Source organism: Marmota marmota, unplaced genomic scaffold (genome assembly GCF_001458135.2).
Source record: "Marmota marmota marmota unplaced genomic scaffold, marMar, whole genome shotgun sequence".
NCBI classification, from domain to species: Eukaryota; Metazoa; Chordata; class Mammalia; order Rodentia; family Sciuridae; genus Marmota; species Marmota marmota.
Window position 1 is genome coordinate 1,118,746 of NW_026000254.1, and position 22,632 is coordinate 1,141,377.

The 22,632-nt window shown below is 35.3% G+C and overlaps 1 protein-coding gene across 1 annotated transcript in view; it reads right to left on the reverse strand.

Annotated features, from left to right (window-relative positions):
- Positions 1-469: 469 nt before the first annotated feature.
- Positions 470-22,632, reverse strand: part of Wnk3 (WNK lysine deficient protein kinase 3) — a 116,837-nt gene continuing 94,674 nt past the window's right edge. The window contains exons 20-21 of the mRNA XM_048796655.1: positions 8,290-8,492; positions 470-5,376 (exon numbers count right to left, since the gene is read on the reverse strand). Of these exons, the coding sequence (XP_048652612.1) occupies positions 5,047-5,376; positions 8,290-8,492 (533 nt within the window). The 3' untranslated portion in view covers positions 470-5,046. The remainder of the gene's footprint in view (positions 5,377-8,289; positions 8,493-22,632) is intronic.

The following is a 22,632-nucleotide window of genomic DNA, read 5'->3' on the forward strand; positions in this document are numbered from 1 at the left end:
GTCATAAAGGATTAAAATTAAGTCTAACAACATTCTATATAATGCTACATTCCCCAATTAAGAAAGGAGAATTCACAAATACAACTAAATGTTAAGTGTAGAGAAGTGGCTGAAATTCTGCATACTTCATAGTAAATTATGCATGAAAGTTTATTAATTGCATAAACTTCCTGAGTGGCTCCCATGCTGCACTAGGTCTACATGCTTAATATTCATATCAAACAAATTACAGCTTTAAGTGATTGAGCATGACAGACCTTGAACAACTGCACTTTCCGATTAGTCACTATATCTGCTGAGGGTATGTTCTGGACCACAAATCTCAACCTCAAACCTTAAGTTATAGTGGAAAAAGAAATACAACTTAAAAAACTAGAAGGATGACAAGTACACATTTAGAAGTTTATTTTACACTGGCACATTTTTTTTTTTTCTCAGAGCCGAGTTTCTATCTTCCCTTCTTGCTTGACTTTTAGCCTTTCTATTTGAGTTTTTTTTTTTTTTAATTAAAAGAAAACCTTCTAGAATTGGAGCTGGTGGTTTGCACACTTTTCCAGCTATCTCACTTGAAAATAACTTTAGTGTAACCTAGTTACTACCCCAGGCCTTTTCATATGTTGGTTGTCAATGTTCCTGACCAATGTTTGTGTTCATCCTTCTCATAAAAAGACTATTTCCAGGGTGACTTGAAAGCACTTGGCTCCATAAAAATTTCATACTTATTCCACTTTAAAGGATCTTACCAAGTTTGAGTGTTACCATTTTATAATCTGGATTTTAAAAAATTTGAATCCTAGAAATTACATTCACCAAATCAAAGGCCTTTTCTGTGCACACACACACCCTTTTCTAGTTCGTCTTCTAAACATGGGGAGAGAAAACAAATCCCCAATAAAATAACAGATTCAAAAAATAATCTATTCTAAAAAATGGCCTGCATACCACCTCATGGCCCAAGTTTTTCTGAACCAAACAGAAGATGAAGTAACTGAAATCTCAAACTGATGGTAAATATACCTCAGGAATGTAGTTATGCATGATGACTGAAATTACAGTTTTTACTAATATTAAATATGCTGTAGTGTTACACAGTAAACATGTGAAACAAGGAAAATCTGGTTACAAACATTTGCTGAGTTTTTTGGGGAAGAAGGAATGCATCATTTTTATCACTCAGAAAATACAGCAAGGAATAAAGTCAATGCCTCCATAAACTTTAGAGATTGGATAGTTATATACAACCCTTACCACCAATTATAATTCAACTCAAATGCATTCAACCATTGTAAAGTAACAAAATATCACGCAAATACTTGGCAGTACACTAATACGTTAAATGACAGGTCATTGCTGTAGGATTTGTCAAATATTTCACTGTGGTAGTTAAAGCAATTTCAACCCATAGCCCTTTAGGCACAGAGACGAGAAATGCATCTCTAGTAAAAATGCAAAGTTACAGGCACTGGACTAATTTAGGTACTTTTAAACCATTTGTTTATTTTTAAACTAATTCCTACAACTAAGTCCTATATCATCACCATTTAGATTTAGTTTTCTGCTCTCCATCCCCAAATCCCCTAAGCTTATTTCACATAGGCACATGGCTCTCATCACTTAAACACAGATTGGTGGCTGAGTGATGATCTCTCTCATCTCAAACTCATGGTTAGTGCTGGGACAAAGAGGCAAGCCAGATTTATAATCTGAAAGAATACTGAGAATCAAGGCAAAAATGCAAGTTTCACAGGCAGTGTTTACTTGTGCACCCAAAACAGCACTGAAACGAGGTAGATAAACAAAAGTAACTGGATTAGAATTAAATTTGGGGTTCTAAGATGATGCATCCATCATACTGTGCATAACACTCTAAACTCAATCCAAAAATCACAGCGGAAAAGTGCCTTTTAAACTTTCACAGATAATTTTGCTGTCAAACCATGAGATTTCATGCTTGATATAAAACTGACAAGGAAGGGATGAAAAACAGAATGGATATTTGTTATATTACAGCAAATTACCTTAAATAGAGATTCAAGACTGCTACAAATATACATAGGGTTATTTACTTTAGATTTACACCAATACTGGTTTCATATTCTTATGATCTTACACCCAACTTCACAAACATAGCAGCAGGTACTTCATGATGAAATACTCACATTGCCACATATGGAGATACAGTACTGTTCATCAGACTTGCACTTTGAGAAGTAAACATGGTGGCTGGACATACAGACTATCCTCCCAAATAAACTTTACAAGCACGATGGTTAAGCACAACCTTTTTCTCTTCTACAAGAAAGAAAATGAAAAGGATAGGTTTGTGTGTTTTTGGAAATGAGTAGAAGGCCTTTTTTTATATAGTAGGCTCTTTGTTAAGTAAGAAGGGAATTTCTGAGATTTACCTCAAGAATTAATTATTTCTAGGAAGGAAAAGTACCTCAGGCAAGGATGAAAACAGCACTATTATATGACTTAGTAAAATTATGAAACAATGCAAAACCCCTAGATAGAAAATTAGCCAATATTTACAGTCAAAGTGACTATAATCTCATTTAAGTAATGGGAAATAGTAAATAAAAACCCACAGCGATGTGAATAACATTGTTTTCTTCATTTCTGCACAAACTCACTTTTTTCTGTAGTTTTAAATTTACACTCACATTATATATACACAACGTATATATAACATATATGTTAATCCAGCTACTGCAGTCAGCATGGAGACAGCAGTACACTATTCACCATCTTCAAACTTTAGAAGACTACATTTCTTTCCAGCAAAACCTGAAAAGATTCTAAATATTACAAGGCACTGCAAAAGTCTGCAGGCAAACAAGAATGATGAATTATACATAAAACAGAGGTGGTGACAAAAATGCAGGACATATGATATAGAGCAGCCATTAATAAATGTAATTGTACATGTCATCCACGGATCTTTTTTTTTTTTTTTAAATCCTGGGGTACATTGTTTAAAAAGAGAACTAGAGAAGAAGAGGTCTTAAAATCTATAGTACTTTCACTTCATAGGTTGTATGTCTCAATGTAATTACACAAAGCCAACTTTTATAATAAAACACAAATAGTTTTAAAGAATTATGGACTTTAGGAGAATTGTTTTTGTATAAATGGAAAACACTGCAGTATAAGCATTTGCAGTGCACTAATGTCCTAAAATCACTTCAAATTGCAAACCAATACTGTAGAAGAAATTTGTAGACTCTGTACGTAAGATTTGGAAAGAAATCGTTTCATAAAACATGCTTATCCAAAACAGGATGTTTAATGAAAAGAAACTCACTCTTATCAACAGCAATTCTTAAAATGCTGCCCTAGATGCCCCAAGTAATAGTGACAGAATCTTTGTGGTAGTGGGTGTGATCCTCAGGTAACCAAATAAGACACATTTATATTTTATAAAGGATACTAAATGTTACAAAGTAGACTGTCCCAAAAAAAAAAAAAAAGAGAGAGAGAGAGACGTACACCCATTGTTTTTCTCATTACCTGGCAAGCCCATGGGGTACAATTTTTAGAGGATTATGGTGGAAAATCTTAACAGAGATCTTGAGGGAAATTTTTGAATGTTTACCAGTAGACGGAACTCCTAATTAGGTAAAGATGTACTAGAAATGACCTTGAAATCTTTGGAGTGGAAGGTAAATAGTTTGAACATGTATAATTGGGAGTTGAAAATACCATTTAAGAATTTTATTTGGGTTTCACAGACTGAGCATTAGGTAACCCTGTGACCAGCCTTTAAAATTATTATATTTAACCTTCTTAAAAACCAAAGGTGTACATTTTGACATTGCCTCCCTTCCTCCTAAAACTGGATAAAACCCAGTAAAGTGCAACTTGACAGTGATCTCTCTCAGATTCTAAAGAGGCTGCCAAACTCATCTAAGATCTAAAATCATCTAAGACGCTATAGATACTAATAAGAAATTATAACAACTAAAAATGGAATCCAAAAAATCTAAGGGCAACTTAAATAGTATTCTTCTAGGGTCTATTATCTCACTGCAGGACAGTGTATACCCCACATCTCTTAGAACCCTGTAAAGCCAGTGTTTCATGTGTAAGTCTCAAAACCTACAAAACCTACTGTGTCAAGTAATTTCTCTTCAGAAGAATGGATCGATAGAGGTGTACCTTGAATCCCCTGTTAGGAATACAAGGATTCTCCCTAAATGAGATTCATATCAGCTGCAATATATCCCTTGCGAAAGAATGCAAGCCAAACCAATGCCTCTCAGATGCTCAAAACCAATATAGTGTGCACATGAGAAACAAAGAGATAGCTGCTTTGAATTATTACCAAAATCCTAAAGCAGCTATAATATCTGTAGAATCTAGGAACTGTTACAGTTCTGTTTTTTCCTTTCCCTCCGCCTCACTCAAAACAAGGCTTCACTCCTACTGCTGTGATGACGGGAAGAAAATCACATTAAAAAGGGCTCATGTTCTGTACTGGTTGATAAAGTTATCATAAATTTAAATACCAAAAAATTTCCTGCAGCAAGTTACCCTGCCTTCTGTGAAAGGTAAACCTAAGATAAACACGTGAAGAAACCCACAAGACTCTGGCTATTGGAGGGTCTCACTTCACCCATGCTTGGGGATAATCAATCTAGGTAATTTTTATACATTTTAAAGTAAGATATCCAGCTGCAGATAGCAGCAGTAAAAAATGGGGGCTTCTCAGCAATGCGTGGAAAGTGTCCTGGAAATGGTAATGCTCAGGCTGAGCTTATTAAAGCATTCTGAACGGTATTTTTTTTTTTTAAAAATCAAGTATCAAAGAGGATAGGATTGAAGTGAAAAACATTTCTGTGTGCAGTGTACTATGTGCACATTGCACATTTCTACAGAATGATGAGCTATATCAAATACCACATTGGAACAACAAAAAATACAGTTGAAAGTAAACTCAAATGAGGGAAAATATGGCAGAACCCAAGGAGAAGAAACTTTTATATCTTAGGTGTCCTGAAAATAATTCTGAAAAAAATCTCCCTTTTCTTCATCATCTACTCTGATTCACTTGGGACCAGGAGGGATTGTAGCAGGATTCTGCACTGGTGGAGCTGGAAATGCCTGCAAATTCATCCCCGGCTGAAACAGTCCCCCAGATTGGGTAGGAATTACTATAGACTGTTGTGTTGTCCCTGAAATTCCTACCCACTGTACTGGATACCCTGCACCCCCCACAGCATTATACTGACAAACATGGGGCATTCCATATGATGATAATGGCCCAGGAAATGAAGGGAGTGGCAGTCCTTGGGGCAAGGAGGTTGGGACAGCTCCACGAATTTGGGACAGAGAAGAAATCCATGTTGATGTGTAGCCCATAGTAGATGGAGTATTCTAAGAAAAAACAAAAGTAAAAACAAAAGATCAGTTTATTTGTTTATATGCTTTTATCAATCTATATTCCTTCCTATTCTTTTTGGCTTACTACTCCTGTTAATACTTGGAGTGGTACCATTTTGGGGAGCAACTTTTCTTCATGCTAAGCATAGTTACATACCTTATTTCGGTTCATCTTCTTAACTGCCCGGCTTTTGCAGGGTAGGCATTTTCAGATGAGGAAACAGAATCTCAAAACTGGTAACTCCAAGCAACAGCACTAAGCATGTTAATAGTGAAGTGGTGATTGGAACACAGTTCCAACTAACTGCAAGGCCCATACTAAATTCCCATTCACAGTTTCCTCCTTTCCTCATGTTACCACTATCCTTCAATTCTTACTTCCTTTTGTCAGTCCTTAGCATGACTTCATATAGTGCTATAGGCGAGAATAGTCCATCTTACTATATAATTCTTTGGAGACAGGAGCATGGTTAATATAATATAGAAGAAAAACCTAGCATATAGTGGGTGCTCAATAAATTTCGTCTTCCTACCCACTTCTATTCACTATCTTTTTTAAAAAATATTTTTTTAGTCATCAATGGACCTTTATTTTATTTATTTATATGTGGTGCTGAGAATTGAACCCAGTGCCTCACACATGTTAGGCAGGTGCTCTACCACTGCACTACAACCCCAGCCCCTCTATTCACTATCTTAAAATCTGATATTTTTGTTATAGAAGACAATGAAATAATTATATTTTTGGCAGTATTAAGAAATATATTCCTGCCTGATTCTTCTTATATTGTATTGTGACTAATTCACATGTATAGAGATTACAGAAATCTCATGCACATGGAAATAATAATTCTATTGGATGTAAGCAATTCTCTTATCAGTCTCATGCTTAGATCTTATAAACTGAATTATCAATCTAAAACAAAACTTTCAACTGAGAAACTTTCAACTCAGGGTAAAGGGTATTAGTTTAACTCAAAAATGAATGACAGGGGCTGGGGTTGTGGCTCAGCAGTAGAGTGCTCGCCTAGCATGTGCGAGGCGCTGGGTTCAATTATTAGCATCACATAAAAATAAATAAATAAAATAAAGGTAAAAAAAATGAGGGGCTGGGGTTGTGGCTCAGTGGTAGAGCACTTGCCTAGGATGTATGGGGGCCCTGGTTTTGATCCTCAGCACCACATAAAAATAAATAAAGAAAATAAAGGTATTGTGTAATAAAAAAGAAATTTAAAAAAATAAAATGAATGACAACATCTTTTGAGGTGAAAAACCATTGATCAGCCATCCCTTGTTTATATCAGTGTTTTCCTTCTGTTAAAGTAAATTTAATGGTTATGCTTCAAAACAGCATATACTGTCTGATCACATTTTTAAAAATATTTTTAGTTGTAGATGGATACAATAACTTTATTTTATTTATTTCTTTTTATGTGGTGCTGAGTATGAATCCCAGTGCCTCACATGTGGTAGGAAAGCACTCTACCACTTAGCTATGACCCCAACCCCAACAGTATGATCACATTTTTTATAAAGTTGTTTCCATGCATCCATATTTAGACAGAAAGAAATCTGAAATGATGTTTTAAAGTTGATGACAACTATTTCTAGGTGGTAAGATATGATGATGATATTTTAAAACTTGTACTTTTCTATGGTAAGTATTATTTTATAAGTAATAAAAAGCCTCCATTTACAACGTATTCAGAGGGTCTCTCACTGGCAGTACAAATGCATTTATGTCTTGAAATTTGCTTCTAAAGGCTTACAAATTTTATAATGGTGATACTATCTGTGTGTCAACAGGAGCCAGGAATAAGATGAAAACACAGAGCCCACAAGCAATACATTGCCTACTAGTTTGTAAAATAAAGGATTTTAAAATAGTTTTTTCAAAATTAACAATAAATACATTTTCATACTTTCTTTACTGAACTGTTTAATGATTATATATGCACACATATGCATGTACACAAACATAACACCCACATATATCTCTTTTAATTATGAGGGATGAGATTCTAAGCCTTCATTCATATTTTAACAGATTCAATTATTTTGAAAAAAAAAGTTACCTTAAAAATTCAAACAGAAAAATTCAAAATAAAATAAGGCCAATATTCCACCATCTAGCATATTCCTCATGGGTTTTCATATTTTTCTATGCATGTAAACGTATCAAATGTGTATGATTTTTTAATAAATTATACTATATATGCTCTTTTATAAGCATGTATTCTTCCCACTGCAGAATACATTATAGACATATTTCTCCATTTTAATTGCATGTACACCTAAGCCACTGGGTTTCCATTCCATAAACTCAACAAACCTCTTATAATATTTTAGCTTAAGCAGCTTTAAAATTAATTCTAATACTAGACAAAGATAGTTAACTTAATGAGCTTTAAGAATATTGACATGCAACATAGGATAGCTTGCCCTCAAAATGCAAACTCTTCTTGTGGCACCAGATTGAATTAACACTCATTCCAGATGCTTTCTTTTTTGATGTTTATTTGATTGATTTTAACATAGAATAGCCTAAAAGGATCAGCAAAGTGTGGCCTGCCACTGCTTTTCATACAGCACAATTTAATGGAAAAAGCCAAACCCATTTTTTACATGTTGTATAATGCTGTTTTCGCACTACAACAAACTGGACTTATTGGAACAGCATGGCTTGCAAAACCTAAAATATCTAGCTATTCCCCTTATAAAAGCTTGCTGACCCTTGATCTAAAAGATAATTTGCTCAAAGATATGAAAAATCTAGACAAGGTTAAAAGTATCTATGTTTTCAAGTCATATCTCTTTTTCACAGTATCTATAATCATAGGCCTAAGTATATCCACATTTATAATTTTAGTTCTCATAAATAAAGAGGATTAAGTATAAAAAACTTACTTCATATGCCTTGTTCCAGTTTTCTGCCTCTAATTTTTGTTGACTCTGTTTAAGTTGGTTTAAACTTGGCTTAATAAGAGAATTTCCCACTGTTTCCTTTGTCCAGTCATCCACCAGCTTATGTAAGTCATCTGTGAACATCCCTTTTTTACTGGCTGGAGATTGCTGGCACGATGCTGTATTACTCTCTACACATAGTGGATCTATAAGATAAAACAGGGAAACCATGTAAAGGAATTACGATTAATATAGATAACTTCTTTGGCCAAAAATGCACTTAACAGAACAATACGTGGAACATACCGAATGAACAGACATTTTAGTTTACCTGAGACAGTTCTGATTTAAACATGTTGTCCTGCAGTAATTCACTAACAATACCCCTTTTCACTCTCCAAAATTTCTTATTGTTTAGATCCTGAATTAGAAGATTACCTTAAGTGTACTTCAAGTATAATAAAAAGAATCTCCTTTAAACTTTAATCTTTTTATCAGCTTCCTCAGGTAGATACTTCCTCAGGTAGAAGAGTTAAAAAAGAATCACAGAGCTAGGAGTATAGCTCAGTGGGAGAATGCTTGCTAACATGTGCCAGGCCCTGATTTCAACCCATTGAATAGGGGAAGGGTTGAAGAGGAGAAGGAGGAGAATCACATAACATTAAAAAATGAACCTTGACAGGTACATTGGCACACACCTATAATTCCAGCAGCTAAGGAGACTGAGACAGAAGGATCACGAATTCAAAGCCAGCCTCAGCAACACTGAGGCAGTAAGCAACTCAGTGAGACCCTTTCTGTAAATAAAATACAAAATACGGCTGGGGATGTGGCTCAGTGGTAGAGTGCCCCTGATATCAATCCCCAGTACCCCCCACCCCAAATAAAAAAATTTAAAAAAGGAACCTTAAGAGCTGGGGATATAGCTCAGTGGTAGAGTACTTGTCTGGCATGCCTCAGGCCCTGGATTAGATTCCCAGCACCATAAAACAAACAAAAACTAAGCTGTGCACGGTGTCACATGCCCTATGATCCAATCCCACTTACTCAGGAGGGTGAGGAAGGAAGATAGCAAGTGGGTATGTATATCAGTGGTAAAGCACCCTGGGTTCACTCCTCATTACCAGGAAAAAAAATTAAGGAATCTTAAATGTATAGCCAAAGCAACTTGTTTTATAATGGGGAAAATAGACCCTGATGAAGTTAAGTGAAAAGCCTAAGTTTTTCTAAGCAATACCCAGCAGAGGTAGGCCTCAGAACTCTAAAGCCTGGGAAAGAAAAATATATCTTTTCAATATACCATACTGACTTTCAACAAGCTTCAGAAAACTAGAATCACATTTCATTTTTGCCAATATTTCTGTTTATGATTAAAATTTTAAAAGAATATCTAGAATAGCAGAAATGAGGACAAAGATGTTTTAATGAACCACATCAGTTCTGGAGTATAAGATGTTCAAATAAATGAAATAAATCAATTACAGATGACTGCATCAGTGCAGTTTCCTAATGTGAACATCACACTAAGTCTTCATAATTTAGTAATATTATTCATGCTTACTAAATCATCCTCATAGAAAAGATTCATAGAGTTCCAACTGCTTTGAGTGATTTGCAAGCCAATGGCTTATAGAGTGAGTCCAAAATCAATTTTAAGAAGTTGAGAAATTTCAGGGCAATAATATTTCTAGGTCCAGGCCCAGTGGTGCACACCTATAATCCCAGAGACTCAGAAGGCTGAGGCAGGAGAATTGCAAGTTTAAGGCCAGACTCAGCAACCTAACAAGACCTTTTCTCAAAAACTTAGTGATGCTATATCGTGTACAGCCAGAGAAATGAAAAGTTGTGCTGCAATTGTGTACAATGATCAAAATGCATTTTATTGTCAATGCAGATTGACTACTTACTAGTTAAAAAGACAAAAATATAACACTGGGTCTAATATGGAAAGGTCACCAAGATAAATTGATAAGTGAAAGAAAGTGTGGAGTAGTGCATATTGTGTATCATTTTTGTTTTTTGAAAACAGAAAATAAAATTGGGCGGGGCCTGCAAGTGTAAGTGTAAGAGCGCTTACCTAGCATGCATGAGGTACTGGGTTCAACCCGAGCACCACATAAAAATAAACAAATAAAATAAAGGCATTCTGTCCATCTACAACTACAAATTAAAAAAAAAAACATTAATAGTTGAAAAAAATTTAAAAAGGGGTGGAGATGGAGCACAGCAGTTAAGTGCACCTGGGTTCAATCCCCAGTACCAAATGAATGAATGAATGAATGAATGAGATAACCATGGGTTTAATTAAGCAAGCACATGAGCATTTCCTACACATTTGTTATGATCTTTTTTTTCTTAAAAAATTTTAAGACCATTTCTGTACTAAAAGAAAATACAATATAGGAATTCTTCCCATATACAACTAGATTGGCTGTCAGTGATAGCTACTGCACTTGGAGCACAATAGCCAACATGTATAGGAAAAACTAATAAATCAAAACAAGTATTTAAGTGGAAAGAGCTGGGGTAATACCACTCCTAAATAGGCAAATGAAATCTCTATACATACATCTGCAAACACACACACACACCAAGAACCATTATTATATAAGAAAAAAATTCTATCTGAATGTTATTTGGTGTCTAGCTATGCTTTCCATATGGTAGGAAATTTATTTATTGATTTTACTATTCATATCATACTATAAAAGACCACTTAAACTTTAAAAGCCAGGAAATACCTGATCAATGCACAGTAAAAACAAGTTTTCTGCAAATAGTTTATGGTAGGTGGTAGCAACATTACTTATGAACTCCAAAGGTACTCTTTAATATTCATTTCTTATTGATGAAATGAATAAATCAAGAGTTCAATCTTTGTTGCTTTTTTTTAGAACTTCTCCTAAGACAATGCCTATACTCAGATAGTTTTGATGATTATTAACCTACTGCAAATGTTTCTATTTCTAATCTGAAACCCGGATTTCTCTCTGCAATTCCAAGCTCACACCCAACTCCTACCTGGAATTTAAGGAATAATTCAATATACCTAGAATCAAAATTCTCATGGTCCTGGATATGACACTTCACCAATATGTCACATTTCTGTTAAAGATACCAAATTTTCTTCAAATAACCCAGACAGAGATCCTTTAGATCTCCTAAACACCCACACACATATCTACTCCACCACTACAGTATAGCAATTCATCCTATATAACATCTCTTCTAGTTTCATTTCCATAATTCTCTAAACTCTTAATCATTTCATGTATGTTGTACTATGATTACAATGATGTAAATGAACTCACTTCCTGGTTCTAGTCAATATATTCTTCACACTGCCACCAGATTAGCATTAGTTAAATGTGGTTTTCAGTATTCTACTTGTATGCTCGGGGGTAGGGGGAATAGTACCTTTATGCTAACAGTGGTTCTCAAATTGTGTACATGGCAATGTCCTTTGGAAATCATGCTTGACTTTTTGAACAAATATATTACTTCATTTTTTTTAATTTCTTCTTCTTCTTCTTTGGCTGTGCTGGGTTGAACCCAGGTCCTCATGCTTGCTAAGCAAGTGCTGTACTACTGAGCCACATTCCCAGACCCTGTCATTTATTATTCTTAAATAAATACATCTCACTTATTAAATTTAAATATATAATTTTATGTTAAATCAGACAAATTATCTTATTACCAAACACTAGAATGGACATATAGTGGCAGCTGTCAAAGTTTTTTTTTTTTTTTTTTAAGTATGGAAGAAAACCTTTCTGGTGTCAACACTCCATTTCGCCCAATGTAGTCTTTCTCCCAAATAAATCTTGTATTTTATTGTTTGCATGCCTTAATAGCATGCAGATTTACCTACTCAAAATATTCTTTCCTAATCCACTTAATTTTATTTTTAAAAAATATTTTTTAGTTGTAGTTGGACACAATACCTTCATTTTATTTATTTATTTTTATGTGGTGCTGAGGTTTAAACCCAGGGCCTCACACATGCTAGGTGAGTGCTCTACCGCTGAGCCACAACCCGAGCCCCTACACCACTTTATTTTAATCCTGACCATTTATCCTTAAGATCAACCCATATCCTACCCTCCTGCATGAAACATTCCCAGACCACTATCACCCTTGATGATTCACTCCTCCCAACCCACTACAGATACAAATTAAAAAAAAAAAAACTATTGGTGCATAATAATTATATAGTATAGTGGGTTTCACTATGGTATATTCAAACATGCACGTAACATAAATTGATCAAATTCTTTCCCCAGTATCTCCCCTTGTTCTTCCTTCCTCCCCTTATCTCTTTGATCTATACTACCAGTCTTCCTTCTATTTTCATAAGATTATTTTCCCCCCTTTTGTTCTATTTTCTTTTTTTGAGGGTGGTGATGTGGTACTAGGGACTGAACTCAGGGGCACTTGGCCACTGAGCCATATCCCCAGCCCGATTTTATGTTTCATTTAGAGACAGAATCTCAATGAGTTGCTTAGCACCTCGCTGTTGCTGAGGCTGGCTTTGAATTCAAGATTCTCCTGTTTCAGCATCCTAAACTGCTGGGATTACAGGAGTGCACCACCATGCCCAGCTGTTCTATTTTCTACATAGGATAGAAAACATACGAATCTTAACTTTTTGAATCTGGTTTATTTCGCTTAACAAGATGCTCTCCAGTCCCATAAATCTTCCTGCAAATGACATAACTTTGTTCTTAAGGATGAATAAAACTCAATTGTGTATATATACCACATTTTTTCATCCATTCATCTGTTGACACTTAGCCTGGTTCCACAACTTGACTATCACTGCAGATGCAATTTGTGGTATAAGGATGCAATGCAGTATGTAGTAAAAAGCTAAGACTTTGGAGTCACACAGGTTTGGATTCTCTCGTATATTAAGTAAGATCCTAGGGAAGTTGCTTAACCTCACTAATCTTAGTCTCCATATCAATAAGAGAAAACATTGATAGCTACCCACCTTAACAGAGTTGTTTTGAGGATTAAGACAATATATGTAATATGATTATCTTCCAGCATCCCTCTAATATTACCCACATATTCTGTGATTAGATAGAAGTTCTCACAGGTGTCAATGTATAGTTGTATTCATGGCTAAGGTTTTGTTTTCCATGAAAAGATACACAGTAGGATTAGGGGAAAGACAAAAGTCTTGAGAAAATTATGTACAAACTTCCTTATACTCTCTCTTCTTTTGTAAAGGGCCAACATGAGCATTCTCCTTTCTTCAACAACAAAAAAAGCAGGAACAGGTATGCAAGTTTCTGCCCAGCTGTTCTATTTTCTACATAGGACAGAAAACATACGAATCTTAACTTTTTGAATCTAGTTTATTTTGCTTAACAAGATGCCCATCAGGGATTTCGTGCCCAAGGTTTTCATTAGTGAGTGGTATTAGAGGCAAATACCCAAATTTCCTGACATCCCAATGCAAAACAGGTATTCAGTATAAATAACATTATTTTGATATTTGTACCCCCAAATTATTACCCTCAAAGTGAACAATTTCCCAGTTTAGGTAACAGAGGAAAACCAAGTTCACACACACCAATCAAGGGCCAATGTTGCAAGTGTCTTTCTAAACATAGCAGTGTGATGCCTGTTATATTAACTCTATTCTGCAGTTTAGCACAGTGCTAATGTTATGAGTTAAATATGCATGTACACTGTGGATAACATTAGATTACAATACCATGCATCCACTCATGTGTCCCACAGAACAACTGTAGTTATGGATAGAAAAGGAAGACAGTAGTGGTGTGTATTTGTGTGTGTGTGTGTGTGTGTGCGCGCGCGCGCGCATGTTTTAAGGCAGTGCCACTTAAGATGTGTTCTATAAAAATGGGTTCACTGAGTATGAAGAGAGAGCCTATAAAATGGGGGAAAATATCTTTGCTATCTACACCTCAGACAGGGTGTTAATTTCCAGGGTATACAAAGAACTCAAAAAACTTAACACCATTAAAAACAACCCAATCAATAACTGGGCAAAGGAACCAAATAGATACTTGTCAAATGAAGAAATATGAACGGTCAATAAATATATGAAAAAAGTGTTCAACATCTCTAGCAATTAGAGAAATGCCAATTAAAACCACACTGAAGCTGGGCACAGTGGTGCAAGTCTGTAATCCTAGTAGCTCAGGAGGCTGAGGCAGGAGGATTGTGAGTTCAAAGCCATCCTCAGCAAAAGCAAGGTACTAAGCAACTCAGTGAGACCCTATCTCTAAATACAATACAAAATAGGGCTGGGGATGTGGCTTAGTGGTCAAGTGCCCCTGAGTTCAAACCCCGGTACCCTCTCCCCCAACAAAGCAAAAACAAAAACTACACTGAGATTTCATCTCACTCCAACCAGAATGGCCATTACCAAGAATACAAGTAACAATATATGTTGGCTAGGATGTGAGGAAAGGGGTACACTCATGCATCATTGGTGTGACTGCAACTTGGTGCAACCACTCTGGAAAGCAGTATGGAGATTCCTCAAAAAACTAGGAATGGAACTACCATTTGACCTAGCTATCCCCCTCCTCAGTATATACCCAAAGGATTTTAAATCTGCATACTACAAATGATAAAGCCACATCAATGTTTATAGTAGCACAAGTCACACTTGGCAAGTTATGGAGCCAAACTAGGTGCCCTTCAACAGATGAATGGATAAAGAAATTGTGATATATATACACAACAGAGTATAACTCAGCCATAAAAAAAATGACTTTATGACATTTGCCAATAAATGGATGGATCTAGAGACTATCATGCTAAGTGAAAAATCCAAATGATGAATGATTTCTGTGATATGTGGAAGCTAGCACACATGGGATTAATTCAGTGGATTAAACAAAGGGGAATGAAGGGAAGGGAGGGGAATAGGAAAAGGAAAAACAGTGGAATGAATCTGACATAACGTTCCCATGTACATATATGAATACACCACAGTGAATCTCATTGTGTTCATCCTCAACATAATGTACATCCACAAGACTTGGGTCCTAATTAGAATAAGATATATTCCATGCTTGTGTAATTATATCAAAATGGACTCTAGTGTCAGATATAAACTAAAGGAAAAAAAATAGAATAAAAATGGGTTCTCTGACAAAATTCTTTGGGAAATGTTACATGAAGACAATGTAGAGCATGATTTGTAACCCATCTAAATATTTGAATAAATGAATTAATTTAAAGAAAGTATAGTAGTCAGATACTTTGCTTCCTATTTGCTGAAAATAATTTCTGACTTCTATAATGACAAAATGAGTAGGTTCCCTTAAAAGAAATAAAATTGGATAAAATTTTAAAATATATATTTTAGCATTCCAGAATTTGTTTAAAGGCATGCAACAAATTGATAAGTGTTTACTCAGGAAAATGAAATGAAATTCAAGTCAAAAACTGTGTAATCTGTAGCCTTTTTGCACAGGGCTGTTCATATCACCCTTGCTCAGATCTGTTGTCCATCATTTCTACCAAGAGAGGACAGGATGAAAAAAAATTAACTTTGCAGCTGATGAAAGAACTCTCTTGATTTAGAACTTTAGAAGCAGGGACTCCATTAGCCTGAGATCTGAGAAGTGAGATAGCCACAGTGGGTTTGACAAATTCTCCGCATGTCTCATGGGTTGACTAGAAAAGCATCCCATATATAGCAGAGACTAGATGGCCCAAACCACATACACACCACTGACTTAAGGAACAAGGCCATGCAAAGAATAGGCATGATGGATCTTGGATGAAATTAAAAGCTGGGTCATACTAGAAAATAGCATGATATATGAATGGATCTCTAAGCTCAAAACAGAACCATCAGCACAGAATAGAAGCCCTTCTGGGTTAAGATATTTAAATTCTGGCTGAACACTAAGAAATGCGGGACAAAGGGGGAGCTCCTAGGAAGCTAGGCTTAAAAGGGAAAACAAGGGGGGAAAATAAGCATGGAACCAGTGACTGTAAAAAGATTACAAATATTCAGGAGATCATTAATTGACAGAATTGTCAGTACTTCACATTTTGTTCAGCCTTATACAGGTGAGAAGGGAAGTTGAGAGCTATTACAACAAGATTCAACTCCAGGCCGTGCCAGCTGGCAGATCACCAAAAGAGAAGACAGGTTTTAAAAACACAGCCCTTATTATAAAGGATATGCAGGCCAACAAGAAATAGAAAGTAGCACAGAATGGCATAGGCAGGGAACATCCATCCTTGACCACCTCAGAGGAGACGATCCCCTCATTGTTTGTGAAATATTTTTCTGTGTGTGTGTGCGCACACGTGCGTATGCGCACGCACACCCGCGTGCATGCACATGTATGCACTTTTGCTGCACTGAATCATATATGGATATATATACACTTCCATTTTTATTATTTTTGTTCAACAGTTCATTATTTTCTCTTTGTTTTTGGAAGATTAGGTTTTTTTCATTTGTTTTGGTTTGCTTTTTTGTTTGTTATTGCTTTTATTTTTGTCTTTCTTGTTACCCTTCCTCCCTCCCCCCACCCCCGAAAAGTCAAATTCTCTTTCTCTATTTAGTTTTTTTAAACTACTTTTTTATAGCCATCACTTGCTACCTCTATTCTGCTTTCCCTCTGTTCACTTTTTGAATATTTTGAATTTTCTTTTGCCTTCTTACTCATTTTCTTTCCTCTTAACTCTAATTATAATATCTTTTATAACTATTTAGTTTACATTTATACATATCTGCTCCCACCATTCATTTTGTTGTGGTTATTAATACTGTAAATGGCACAGTTGACACTTGCTCTTTAATGCTAGATCTAATTCAGAGCTGTTTATTGTTGCTCTTCTTAACTGCTGACCCTGCCATTCCTAGGTTTGGACTAATTTGTGTTATATATATCATAGTAGGTACCAGATATTTATTTTAATGCTATTATAGTTAGGGTTTGTTTCCCCTTTTTCTGAAAGTGGCTGGGAAGCAACTGTGACTTTTTAAAAATTTTTAGTTGCAGATAGACACAATACCTTTATTTAATTTACTCCTTTTTTTGTGGTGCTGAGGATTGAACCCAGTGCCTCACACATGCCAGGCATGTGCTATACCACTGAGCCACAACTCCAGCCCTGCAACTCTGACATTATAAGTAGTTCTACTATTGAGCTATACCTACATCATTACCTACAACTCATCATGACAGCATACCATGTTCCACATACAAATTAATCCTGTTCAAGCTCAACAATACTTTACATAGAATAGGGAAGATAAAAATCAAAAACCCACAAGGCCCCAGGTAGGAATGGCTTGGGGGCACCTCAGGTACCACTCTTGGGTATCTGATCCTCAGCAAAATGGAGATTCCAAGTTGCTGAATCAAAGGAAGCTGTTGTAACAACTCTCCAAGAGTGAATTAAATCAGCAATTCTGGAGCAGGAAACTGAGAGTCACTGGCAAATGAAATTAACACTTGGATTACACTGAGTTTGGGTGTTGAAGGTAAGATATATCAAAAACACAGGATGTATTATAAAAGAGATAACTGCATACCAAAGGACACCCTCATAAAAGAGGAAGAGGAATTGATCCTAACACATGGGTTAATCTAAATACTTCTGCAAATATGAGGGAGCAGGTAAATAAGTCTCCCTGGAGAATTTGCAATTCTCTCAAAAAGGGAACCAAAAATATTGAGGGAATGGAATTCCAGAAGAAGAGTACAAAAATTGTTTATAAAAAAGGTTAATGAGATAAAAGAAGATCTAAGGAACAAATTAAGAGAGTAAATATAGGAGGTAAAAGACCATTTCACTAAAGAGATAGACACTCTAAGAAGAATTGAATAAACCTCTAGGAAAGACATAATAAGTCAACTAGAAATTTATTTGAAAGGATCACCAAAAGATTAGACTATATAGAAAACAGAACTTCAAAGGCCTTGAAGACAGGGTATATGAAACTTGAATAATCAGTATACACTAAAGAATAAATAAATAAAAGTCCACAAGCAAAATATATAAGAACTCTGGGACAACACTGAAAACACTTTACATAGAATCACTTTGCATAGAATCACTAGGAGTAGAAGAGGGAAAGGAGATAAAGGTTAATGGCATTTAGAACCTATTCAGTGAAATAATAGAAATTTTTCCAAGCCTCAGTAATGAAATTAAGATATTAAAAAGGCAATATCACCACAGACATTTCTGAAAGAGAATCATTAGGGGATATTTAAAAAAATTATATTCCAATAAATTGGAAAATATAGAAGATATTGACAATATGACCTACCCAAATTGAATTTAAAGGATACAGAAAACTTAAACAGACTAATAATGAGAAATAAGATTGAAGCAACAATTAAAAGCCTTCCAACAAACAAAAGCTTGGATTCTCAATTGAATTCTACCAGACCATTAATAAAGAACTAATGCCCATACTCCTCAAATGATTCTATGAAACAGAAGAGAATCAAACACTTCCAAATTCATTCTAAGCATCCAGTATCATCCTGATACCAAAAAACACATTAAAGACACATCAAAGAAAGTAAACTACAGCTCAATATCCCAGATGAACATAGCTGCAGAAATCCTTAATATTAGCAATCTAAATTCAAAAACACTAAGATGATTGTACAACATAATTAAGTTGGTTTTATCCCAGGGATACAAGGCTGATTCAACATAAATAAATAAATAAATAAAATTCATCACATAAACAGAATCAAGCACAAAATTTACACAATCATCTCAATAGATGCAGAAAAAGTCTTTGACAAAACCCAAGAACCATTCATGTTAAAAACAGCGAAGAAACCAGAGATAGAAGGAACTAACCTCAATATTTTAAAGGTTGTGTAGGAAAACCTCACTGAACAAAGAAAAATTGAAAGCATTTTCTCTGAAAGAAGAAATAAGATAAGGATGTCCATTTATTATCACCAACCCTATGCAATATAGTTCTTGGAACTCTAGGAAGAGCAATCAGGCAGGAGGAGGGAATTATAGGGATACAATTAGTAAAAGAAGAAATCAAACTTTATTTGCTTATGACACGGCCAAATACATAGAAGACCCAAAAACTCTACCAGAAGACTTCTAGATCTGATAAGCAAATTCAGTAAGGTTGAGGATGCAAAATCATCATATGAAAATCAATAGCTTTCCTATAATCCAATAATAAATCTGCTGAGAAAGAAGTCAAGAGAACTATTTTGTTACAATAGCCTAAACACACACACACACACACACACACACGGAGGAATCAATCTAAATAAGGAGGTGAAAGAACTCTACAATGAAAAGTATAAAAAAAATTGAAGAGGAACATTGGAACATTGGAAAGACCTCCAATGTTTATGTCCAGAATTAATATTGTGTAAATGGCTAAATGCAATCCCCATCACAATACTAGTGACGTTCTTCACAGAACTAGATAAAACAGTCCTAAAATTCATTTGGAAGAATAAAAGACCCAGAATAGCCAAAGAAATCCTAAGCAGTAAGAGTGACCCTGAAGGCATCATAATACCTGATCCTGAGTTATAATACAGAGCTATACTACAAAAACATCATGGTATTGGCATAAAAAAAGATAGGAAGACCAGTAGAATGATATGGAAGAAACAAATAAACCTCACACATATAGTTATCTGATCCTTGAAAAAGGTGCAAAAAACATGCATGGGAGAAAAGGTAGTCTTTTTATTAAATGGTGCTAGGATAACTGTATATTCTTATGTATGAGACTAAAACTAGACCCCTCTCACTCTGCACAAAAATCAACTTAAAATGGAACAAAGACCTAGACATTATACCAGAAACACCACAACTACTAGAAGAAAATATAGGGGCAACATTCCAACATATTGGCAGAGGAACCAATTTGTTTAACAAGACTCTTGAAGCTCAAAAAATAAAACAAAGAATCAATAAGTGAGATGGCATCAAATTAAAAAGCTTCTGCACAGCAAACAATTAAGAGCATGAAAAGTGAACCTGCAGAATGGGAAACAAATCTTTGTCAGCTACTGCTCTGACAGAGGAAGAATATCCAGAGTAGTAAAGAATTCAAAAAATTTAACACCAGAAAACTAATAATCCAACCAATAAATGGGCCATAGAACTAATTAGACATTTTTCAAAAGAAAAAACACAAATGGCCAACAAATATTTGCAAAAATGTTCAACATCCTTAGCCATCTGGGAGAGGCCAATCAAAACTATATTAAATCTAGGCATGGTGGCACAGGCCTGTTATCCCAGCAGCTCAGGACCAAGGCAGGAGGCTATCAAGTTAAAAGCCAGACTCAGCAAGGGTGGGACACTAAGCAACTCAGTGAGACCCTGTCTCTAAATAAAATGCAAAATAGGGCTGGGTGGGTTAGGGTTGTAGTTTAGTGGTTGGTGCTTGTCTTGCATGTGTGAGGCACTGGATTCAATCTTCAGCACATAAAATAAATAAATAAAACAAAGATATTGTGTCCACCTACAACTAAAAAAATAAAATAAAAAAATAGGGCTTGGGATGTGGCTCAGTGGTTGAGTCCCCTGAGTTCAAACCCTGGTACTACAACAACAACAACAACAACAAAAGTATATTAACAATTCATCTCCCTACAGTTAGAATAGCAATCATCAACAATACAAATAACAATATTTGTTGGTGAGAATGGGGTACAGTTATACTTTGTTGGTGGGACTGCAAATTAGTTTAACCACTTTGATAAGTAGTATGAGAGTCCTCAAAAGATTAGTACTGAAATCACTATATGACCCAGCTGTCCCACTCTTCGGCATTCATCAAAAAGATCTAAACTCAGCATTATAGTAATACATGAATACTAATGTTTTTGGCAGCATAATCCATAATAGCCTAGCTATAGAACCAGCCTAGATGTCCATCAACAGATGAATACATAAAGAAAATGTGGTATATATACACAATAGAGGTTAAGTTGGCCATAAAGAAGAATTAAATTATGTCATTTGTGGTAAATGGATGGAATTGGAAAACACGATGTTAAGTGAAATAAGTCAGACTCAGAAAGTCAAGGATCTAATGTTTTCTCTCATACATGTAAGGTAGAAAGAGAAGGAGGGAAAATGAATATTTCCCAAAGGAAAGGCGGGGGGAAAATCTCATGAAAATAGAAGACCAATAGAATATAGGAAAGGGCTAAAGAGGGAGAGAGGAAGGGAGGGCATAGGAAAATACTAGGGAATGAAATCTACTAAATTGTGCTATGTATATGTATGAGTACATTACAATGAAATAATTATATATGACAATTTAATACAATTAAATAATTAAATGTAATTAAAGTAAAAATAATAGAAGGGAGCTCAGTAAAGTATGGCACATGGATCAGGGAGGGAGGAAGGTAAGTACAGGAGAATGAAATTGATCAAATTATGTACATGTACAAATATGGCATAATGAATCCCAGTATTGTGCATAATTATAATGAATCAATTAAAAAAAGTCACAGAACTAAAGGAAAAACAAATTGGCAAGTATAGATGGGTCATCTCTAGTTTTTTATCAATAAACAACAAAATCAGTGGGTAGTAAGTGAGCAAGTATATAGAATTGAATAATATCACCAAACACCAAGAACTATTTGATAATTATAGAATAATCTACTCAACAAGCTGGGCATGGTGGCACACACCTGTAATCCCAGCAGCTCTGGAGGCCGAGGCAGGAGGATTGCAAGTTAAATGTCAGCTTCAGCAATAGTGAGGTGCTAAGCAACTCAGTGAGATCCTATCTCTAAAAATACAAAATAGGGCTGGGGGATGTGGCTCAGTGGATGAGTGCCCTTGAGTTCAATCCCCAGTACCAAAAAAAAAAAAAAGAATAATCTACTGAACAATAGCAGAACATGCATTATTTTCAATTGCATATTCATCAAGATAGATCGTATGCCATAAAATCAACCTTAACAAAAAGTTTTAGTTCAACAAATAAAGGTCAATTTCAGTTTTAAAAAAGGCACAACCTTAAATAGAGAAGAATTAAACATGTTGAAAATATGTTCTCTATCATAATTAATAATAGGTGAGATAATTTTCCAAACACTTGAATATTAAATAACACTACCAAATAATCCATGTATCAAAGAATAGTCTCAAGGAAATTAGAAAATATTTGGAACTTAAATAATCAAAAGGCAACTTGGACTGGGGTTGTGGCTCAGTGTTAGAGCACCTGCCTAGCATGTGTGAGGCACTGGGTTCGATTCTCAGCACAATAAATAAATAAATGCCCATCAACAACTAAAAAAAATATTTAAAAAAGAGTTAGGCAACATGGGAAGGGTGTAGGTGAGGGAGGGACAGAGA